Raw genomic sequence first — 9,469 nt, 5'->3', positions numbered from 1 at the left:
TGTAATAATATAGTACTATTATTTATATTAAATCAAGCACACAAATTCTTCAGAAATTAAAGGTACTTAACATCGACTGTCTTGACAATTTCTATGTAGTTCTTTGCCAGAAACCCAACAATATATACTAATCCCACAACGATGGATGTTTACAAGATGGATGTGTGGTTGGTTTGACAGTAGCTGCTATACTCGAACATGTCGAGGCCACAGCCACTCATTGTGGGTTGGATAGTAATTCTAATGCTATGCCTGACGAACTTGATTGGGGCGTTGTCCAGCTCGCGGCTGTTGAGAATCATGCTGCAGACGCTGGTGCACATGGGCGGTCTGACTTGGTAAATTCAGGCCTTGTTGGGCAGCCGAGGATGGACTCACAGCATGGTGCTGGGCGTTAACGTTAGCAGAAGGTGCACTAGAGCTAATCCTGCTTCCATCAACTGCACCCCGCATTTGTCTAGCCAGTAAAAGTTTATAAAACTGAATCTCCTTTCTGATTTCATCAGTTTTTGCTGTCAAAAGAACATAGGAATATGTTTACTCCATGGGGAAAATGTTGCATGAGAGGCATGTTCTTTACCTGGAATGGTTTCATTAGGACCTAAATGTATCTTGTAAAAAGAAAAATGATCAGAACGCTTAAGAAAAAAATAAACATCCTACTTTTATTAAGTATGCATTTCAATCTTCAATCATCACTCTACTCCAATTTGTAACAATTTTTCAATTTCTGTTCAGCCATTAGGATATGTGTATGTGCATGCATACATATCTCTATATTTGTAACCTTAAAATGGCCATAATTAATTCATGAAACACACTTCGATAACAGCATCAAGCTATACAAATTAAAGGGAAAAAAATGTAATGAATAAGAATACAAAATCTGCTAAAAAATAAAAGCAAAAAGAATCCTTACACTCTTGCATGGCAATCATTCGCTTAACGAAGTGTACACGATCTTTCAGTTTGGAATTTTCATCACTCAAGGCATTATGCTCTGTCTGCCCATTTATAGAGGCAACACCACAAAATATTCAAACTTTTTTTGAGGGAAATCACATTAAAATCTGATTAACAGCTTATGGTATAAGTAGATACAATAAAAATAAGAAATTTCTCTTTTCAACTAGAAACCAAATTATATAGCTAAATTTTGTATTTGATGATTTACCCCCAATAAGGTCAATTGAATTGATGATTGAGCAGCTTGAGATTTCAACTTTTGTAGCTCATGTTGGAGCGTGTATGTATACAGCTTCTTCCTCTCCTTAGCCCTCATAGCTGACCTTCGATTTGTGATAATCCTTTACAGATTCAAAATAATTATGGGCAAGCATTGAACTGAATTTCACAATAAACTCAAAGGAAACAAGACTATATATAGTTCATCCATTATATACTGCTAAGTAATAACAGTACTATGTCCATTAAAATTCAATACCTTGTTGCCCTCTTCGGGTCAGTTTTTGCTAGGTTTTCAAGCTCTTGAGGAGGCATGGCTTTCCTGATTTCAAATGGTTTGGCGATGGAAGCTGGTGCTCGTGCCGGCGGGGCTAAGACAACTGTTCCTAGGGCAACTTGCTTCCTAGCCTTGTCACCCTGTGCTACTGCCACTGCCGCAGGATTTAATGTCGGTGCAACAGGAGAGTTTTTGGTCGCTGCTGGCGAAGCATCAACATAATCGGTCGTTAAGAGTTTTAAAATGAAGTCACCGTCCTCATCATCAGACTCCTCCATTTCACCCAAAACTATTGTCGCTTCTGCTGAGTATGAGTCTAAGCCATCATCAAACACCTTATGCAAGTTAGTATCATTACGTGAGGCAATGTTTTAGCAACTAGGCGTAGGTGCATATTACCTGGTTCTGTAGCAGGGTTAAAAAACACATCCGATTAAATTTTGGTTCTATCTAATATATTTTTAATATTGTTTTTGTGTCTATCTATTTAAACTTGAGGAAAAAAATAATGCTTTTATTTTTTATTAAATATTAGAATAAGTATAAAAACAAATAAATGTATTTAATTCAGTTCAAATTATTCGATTTTTTATTATGTAGAAATTGAATTAAATCGTATCAAATAAATACAATTATTATTAAAAATAAATATGTTAAAATTAAAAAAATTATTACATATGTTCTATCTATCATGTTATCACAGACTCATCCAATAATAACACGTCATGTCATCAATATTCTCCATATCAAATTGATTTAGCCAATAAAAAGAACTTTCTAATTGTATTTTTTTCTCTTGGATATATATTTCCGAAAAGGTGGGTTAATTTAAAAGAGAATCATGGAATTCTGAGATCTTTAGGGAATTCAGAGAACCAGAACTCACCCACCATTCATTTGAATTTTTTTTATATTGACTTTAGTTTATTCATGTAAATTTAAAAATAAAATAAATATTTTTCTATAAAAAACAAAGAACAATATTTTAAATATAATAAAACATACAATTCAATTAAATTTTAATAATTTCACTTTTCCAAAATATTATTAATTTCGATTTTTTTTATTTATAAATAAAAAATCGAATCAAATATATATTTTTAATAGTCAAATCAAACCTGAAAATTCATATATATAAAGTAAAAAAAAATCAATTGAACTCTACAGTTCAAATTAGTTTTGATTTTCTTAATTTTATTTTACGACTATTGATGTGATACAATATAATTGGATAGCCCTATTTATATCTTAACTTCTTATTAAAATTGGATCTGAATAGAACCAAACACTATGATTTTTTTTAAATGATTTTATCGATTTTAACGACTCATATGTCACTCCAAATCTCTTACTTATTTGTCAAAAAAATTTTATATCATATTACTTAATCCGAATATATAAAAATCTATATGATTACAAAATTCAGTACCGCTCAAAAAGCTATTGAACTACATCAAATCCACAAATATGAATACTAATTATCTGTCCTTATTATAAAAGAATAACTAACATTCTGCCTCAAAGCAAAAAAGATAGGGCATCACAACAATTCAAAAAGCCATCATTTCAGCCTATCCATATGAGTTGAGTCTTGTTTCAATTTATTTTAGCTTCTTCACGGCCCGGTCAGAAACTGAGTTTTGGCTGATTTACCTGATTGTTCAGATGCAGTTTCCAACTTCATTTGAGACTTTGACGAAGAGGAGGCAACCTTAGGCTCATAATTCTTTCCGGAAGAAAAAACATTTTTTTCTTCTTTGATTGCCTTCTTTCCGAAAGATAAAACCTTTTCTTCCTCTTTGATTGGATTCTTTCCGTTGTCCATCGATCTTTTGGATTTTAAATAATCCTGAGAAGCAACAGAAACACAACCTTAAAGAATGATCAATAAAGAAAAATAAACAAATATATATATGTTTTCGTGAAATTACTTGTAATATTGCAAATTGCAAAGCATACATATGTCTCTGCTCTTTAGAGGAAAGAGAGGGAGGCGGCCATATATTTACAGTAAACAGGGAATGGGTAGAGATAGACATATGGCAAGTAGGATTGAAAAACTTACATGTACGATGTACAGCTAAGTTCTTGTGTTTGTGGGTTGTACTTGACACATACATAAAATCATAAATTCCGAAACCTGGATTACATTGCTTAAAATACAACCACATGAGTTAATAGTGCTTATCTTGTGCTTCATTTTTTTCAATACCCTTTTTAGTAGGCTAATTGATTTAATGGTAAGTTTATACCCCTATTTAAAGTGTTGGATTGGATCTCCCTTTTCTCTCAACATATAAAAGGAAAAAAGTTTGAAGATTTTGGAAAGATTGATGCCACCATTCACTTTCAATTGTGGAATTAATTCTGGCATACAAGGGAGGGAATCCTTTCCGCTACTATTTAGTAGTGGAGAGCTTCACCATATTATTCTTCCAATTATTACATGCCATGTGGGATTTAAAAATAAATGTATTGTTTTTCCTTTCTTTTTTGTACTGGACTTGTGTTTTCTTTTTTTTTTTTTTTTTTTGTCCTTGGTACTAGGGTTGGGAAAAAAAGTTAAGACGGAAATAGAAAAATAATGGACGGAGAAAACAAGAACCATAGTATTTTTAAAAGTTTAATTTTGAATTATTTAAATAAATTTATTTTTTTTAAAATTGTTTTTCATTAATTTCATACATCAATTACACAAAATATAAGGCTAACCAACCTCCCAATCACCGGAAACAATACCCAAGATACCGCAGAAATACAAAGAAGACAATCTTTAGAGATGATGTCTAAGATTTTATTAGGATATTTTCGAAATGAAAAATTATGTCTCTTCATATGAAAGTTATAAATGAAAATTAATGTTTTTTTATATAAAAAGTTGTAATTACTTGAAAGTTACATCAATTGAAAGATTATGTCATTTACTATGACTATTAAATTGTAAGTGATTTTTCATGTGAAAAGTTATACCTCGTAATATGACATATTAAAATCTCTCTAAATCCAAAAATTACGAAATAATTGAAAAACACCATTAATCAAATATTTGGATATGAAATGTTAGCTTTTAGTATGAATAGTTTTTTTTTTATAATATAATTATTAAAAAAATACTTTTATTCAAAGATCATATTTTGCAATATGCAGAGATATTTTTTCAAGACATAAAAGTGCGTTAATGAAAAGATTGTATCGAGACACTTGCAAGTTTATATAAAGAACTTGTCACCAATCATTTTAACAAAAAAAATTAAAAAAAAGTGTCATGTTCTTAATAAAAATTCAAAAAATAAACATAAGTACTTTGAGTTTTCATAATTGATGTGATGAAAAAGTTAAATATGATTAAAACTGCTGGAATTGATAGAATTTAGTCGATTACAATTAACTTTGATTACTCCTTTAAGTTGGGTTGATTTTGATTATTTATTTGAGAGGTTCAATTTTAATTTTTAACAATGAATCAATCGAATGCTCACTCTTACCGTCAAACAAGCGTCAACATCGAAATCGAAAGAAAAAGACCAATAACCTACTGCTGATTTAATCATATCCACCTTTTTCCAATTGAATCATGAAATTAATTATTTAATTTACTAAATTTCCGAGCTGGACACAGAGAGAGAGAGAGAGAGAGAGAATGAATGACTTATTATGAACTGGCTTCTAGTAAAATACAATAAGTTAATTAAAGAGCGTTTCTCAAGCTAAAGATCCGAAATCTTAATTTCTCCTCCACATTTTCAACTCTAAAATAAAAGAAACTAAAACCAAGATGGCGATAACAACCCCGTAACCAACATTCCATCCTTTTCCTTTTTCTCCCAAGTGAATCCCATAGAAGACATTCGCTATTGCAAATACAATCAAAATTCTCCCCGCACTGTAATGGTACCAATTCCAGAATTTACGCAGCTTGGATTCCTTGCCTGGCCGGGCAAAAAGTGCCATTACCTATAAAACAAAATCAATAAAACCATCTTATATATACAACCCATATATCTATATATATGTAAAACCATGGAAATTCTTATATGGTCCTCAAACTTCAATTAAATTATCTACTGTCTCATTTTCAGGTGCTTGTAACTTTGTTGCTCTGACTTTTATATTTCACAAAGTACCCATGTCAGACACATACTTATCTTTGACATTGACTCTGGAGTCCAAAAATTAACTTACAAGCATTGCATAAGTTTATTTCTGTGTTCTAACTGGTTAAATCCCCACTTTGCCATCATGTTAGGAGCGGATAGTATGATATATCACATAGGCATGATGATAAGTTAGAGACCATAGGACATAAGCATATGTACTTATGGTATATCATAATTAAACTAGCACATGCATATGAGTCAGCTTAGATAAGGAAGGTGCTCTGAAATGCTTCCATAAATGAATATAGAGACAAACCTGGAGGCATCCCAGCACAAGAATGAAGATCCCAAGACCTTTGTGGGTGGAGACGTCAGCCTTGAGACGATCTTCTAAAACAAATCCACATATTATACCCGATAGCCCGAGGATGAAAGCACAGGACTGAATCACAGCGTGGGAATAAAACCAGATTGGATCCCATTGCTTAAAGTAACGAGCAACTATTGCTCCAATTATCATCAATAGTCCCCAACTAAGCATATTTAGTATTCCATGGCTCTTCCTTAATCTTGACTGTGGGCTCTTTGCTGCACTTTTACCTGTTGCATTCCATAAATCCAAATAATTCCTCTGAAATTGATTTGTTTTCTGTACTTTATGTTGACCTTAATCTTTATTTGAATGCAAGTAAATACATTACTGGCAGAGCAATGAACTCCATTCAAGAGAGAAAATTGACAAATTTCTTCAAATTTTTATGTATGAAAATGCATGTGCCTTCACTTAAAAGGTGTAAATGTCTCTTTTTTAAAATATATATTTATATATTCTGATTAATAAACTATTAAACTAGGAATAAGTCCCTAAGGTATGCTTTCATCATGGTCGGCAGAGCACTGCAAATCCTGCTGTCATCACATCAACTAAGCTGCTTTTTTAATAATTGTCTAAAACAGAAAGTGGTTTTAAAGTATTTCTATTATTCACCTGTAAAATAATTCAAGCTGGTGGAGACTTTGTCACGGTGTTCAGCCAAGGCATAGCCTGGAGAAGTTGGATACACCCCTATCTGTCCGACGGAATATAGCACCCGTGACAGGGGTTGACTGGTATTCAACTGGAAAGCCAGGTATAGACGCGAGGATTGGGAAGTTATGGAGGAAGAATTGTTAACGACCGTCAGGTTCCCTTGGTCAGGCAGCACTAGATTTGATCTCGTGCCCCCAAGAAAATATTGCTTTATTGTTGCAGTGCCATCAGTTGAGATCCACCCCACCATAGCGCTTGATCCCACCATCATTCCATTGCTCGAAAACCCCATCGCAACAAAGGAATTTGTATCAGGCGCGGAGAGAACAAAACTCCATAGGTTCGATGAGGTCTGAACATACTGCACAATGGTTTTACATGCATATAGAATATACCAACATTAATATCCTAATTCTCCTAAATATATGATAACGGTAACAAAATTTTCCGATATATACTGTTAAAGTAAGACTTACTCTGAGGATGAAATCATGGCTGCTCCAGACAGAAAGGCAGTTGAGAGAAGATGTATCAAAGGGCACATCAAGGTTTAGTCTGGAGCTGCAAGAATCTGTCTGTTGTGAATTCACCGGCAGGACTGATAACGCCTGCAGGGCGAAGATGAAGATAATGGAAATGAGAGATAGCTTCATTCTTTTCTTTCCCCCTTCTTACTCTCTCTCTCTGGTTTATGGAATGATCAGGTCTACATATTGTGCTACAAGCTGGAGCAGTTGACAATGATTAAGTCTTTTAAATTAAATATAGTTGGAAGGAATCGTGGTGGCTTAAGCTATCACTGACAATATTGGCGTACAGGGAAATGGTTAGGTGAGTAAAAAAACTACCTTTTTGCCGATGTAAGAATGTGCAGGTTGGTGTTATCTGATTGGAGAGTGGAGACCATATAATTAATTTATTCAAAGATGGAAAGAAAGTTAGCCATTTGCAGTTTGTTCACCATCCTTTACAATCTCCTCACTCTTTTCTTTTTCTCTTGTTTTTGAACTTGACACCCAGAATATAAAGGCCTGATTTCTTCATTTGAGTTGCTTAGCTTTTCAATGATGAAATAAATTTAATGCCAAGCATAAAGATGTTAGAGGAAATATTGACTTAAATTTCATCACAACATACACGATTTTGAGTTAAACAATAAGAGATAACACTTTTTCATTGCATAAAATCTAATCCTCATTTTTTCAAAATTGGAATCAAAAACTTTTCTAAACTGAACAAATTCTAAAAGCAGAGTAGTTAGTACCCATATGCGCGTTGTTACAAGTGTGCCAGAAAGCTGAGAGAACTTGAGTGCAGGGCGGCGCTACATGGAAATGGTCAAAAAATGTTTGCTCACAACTAAAAATAGAGAGAGGAGGAGCAAGTTTTTCCAGAGAAAAAAGAACTTGTTCATTAAACCAATCGAAAATGCAAGACACTTTTGTTCTCATTACACTAGTAATAGTAGACACTCTGTAAGAAATTTCTAAACCATATGGCAGCAGGATCTAACTTTCTAGATTTTGGAACACTTATGGCCCGTTTGGTATGGTATGCTATTCCCCCTCTATTCCCAACCATACCCTATACCCTTGTTTGGTTTAAAAGTTGAATGAGGAATAAGAATTCCTAAGGAATCTTTATTATGTAAAATGGGTAAAAAGTCTGGTTTTATTAATACCGGTGCTCCCCTTGGTTTTATCTATTCTGTGACTCATAGAATAAGTCTAGAATGTTTAATGACTAAAATACTCTTATTAAATTTACAAAATCACAACTCTATCCATATAAAAGAATTTTTTTCTCTCTCCTTTCCCTCTTTCTCTCACCCATCTTCCCCTCTCTCTCAGCCGCTCTACTTCTACTAGTTTTTTCATTTTTTTTCCCAAATATTTCTTCTCCAATATTTTTTCTAAACAATATTTTGAAAATGATTCATAATATGTGAAGAATTTGCTAAAAATAAACATCTATACACAAAAATTTAATTGATTATGATGGATAAAATATAATATAACTAAATTATATTTTAAAATAATTATCCATTTATAAAAATATGTGAGTAAATTATAATTATTTTTAGTAATTGGGATAAAATATAATTATGATGGATAATTGTCTTTTAGGATAAATATGTATTTAAATGATAATAAGGATAATTTTATTTTTTTATGAAAATAAATGTTAATATGGTCAAGGTTATTTCTGTCTTTTTATCACCTACTCCTTTCTTATTCCAATCTTATTTCCACCGATCAAACACTACAATAAATCATAATAGCAATTCCTGCTCTATTCCATTCACAATATCAAATAAAGTAATAACTATTTTATTTTATTCTCACTTTATTCTATTCTCACAGAATAACTATTCTATTATATTCATGTCTATTTCGCGAACCAAATGTGCTATCAGGAGTCTACATCAAACCTTTGATGTGTTCGCTTCATGGTCTTGCAAGGTATATCCGTCTTGGACTCTTGTAGATGTTGGTATTTCTTTGCCCAATTTTTTACTTCACTTTATAAGTCTCTAGAAAATGTTTTTTATGATGGCTTTTTTATTAAGAACTTTGCATAAATAGTATCGAGAGAATAATTTATCAAGCAGTATATTTGCTAAGAATCAACAAAATTCAAAAACAAATGGATATGAACATATATAGTGTAGGACTTGTTCTTTTGGAAGGGGGTTAAGAAAGAATCAATGTATTAAAGAGAGCAAATGAACTAAGGAACAACAAGGATAGTCCTTGACTTGAGCTTTCGTGCTGAGCTCTTTACAACATGATCATTTTATTTATTTATTTATATTGAGAGATTATATTTCATTAACAACAAGGGAAAGTCCCACTGACCAAGCAACAAAAGGAGGGTTTA

General features: G+C 32.5%; 2 protein-coding genes across 4 annotated transcripts; both read right to left on the bottom strand.

Annotated features, from left to right (window-relative positions):
* LOC18612565 (uncharacterized) lies at window positions 1–3,659 on the bottom strand. Of its 3 annotated transcripts, none has more exons than XM_088810235.1 (6): window positions 3,528–3,659; window positions 3,116–3,311; window positions 1,445–1,778; window positions 1,175–1,307; window positions 920–1,004; window positions 1–512 (listed from the first exon to the last, which is right to left on the bottom strand). In XM_088810235.1, the coding sequence occupies exons 2-6, from the start codon at window positions 3,285–3,287 to the stop codon at window positions 247–249; spliced, it is 990 nt and encodes a 329-aa protein (XP_088666361.1). In that variant the 5' UTR covers window positions 3,288–3,311; window positions 3,528–3,659; the 3' UTR covers window positions 1–246. The 3 variants fall into 3 exon arrangements, with proteins under 3 accessions (XP_088666361.1, XP_088666364.1, XP_007049498.3); XM_088810238.1 differs by having other exon boundaries at window positions 3,422–3,534; XM_007049436.3 differs by lacking the exon at window positions 3,528–3,659 and adding an exon at window positions 3,394–3,514.
* Window positions 3,660–5,094: 1,435 nt separating this feature from the next.
* Window positions 5,095–7,362, bottom strand: LOC18612564 (Cytochrome b561/ferric reductase transmembrane with DOMON related domain-containing protein). Its single transcript, XM_007049435.3, has 4 exons — window positions 7,066–7,362; window positions 6,548–6,950; window positions 5,876–6,159; window positions 5,095–5,416 (listed from the first exon to the last, which is right to left on the bottom strand). Exons 1-4 carry the CDS (start codon window positions 7,240–7,242, stop codon window positions 5,186–5,188), a joined length of 1,095 nt encoding a protein of 364 aa, XP_007049497.3. The 5' UTR covers window positions 7,243–7,362; the 3' UTR covers window positions 5,095–5,185.
* Between the last annotated feature and the right edge of the window lie 2,107 nt (window positions 7,363–9,469).

The sequence above is a fragment of the Theobroma cacao genome, chromosome 1, assembly GCF_053813885.1.
Source record: "Theobroma cacao isolate CCN51 chromosome 1, ASM5381388v1, whole genome shotgun sequence".
Lineage (NCBI taxonomy): Eukaryota > Viridiplantae > Streptophyta > Magnoliopsida > Malvales > Malvaceae > Theobroma > Theobroma cacao.
Note: the sequence above shows the minus strand (reverse complement) of the source record. Positions and strands in the feature narration are given on the sequence as shown.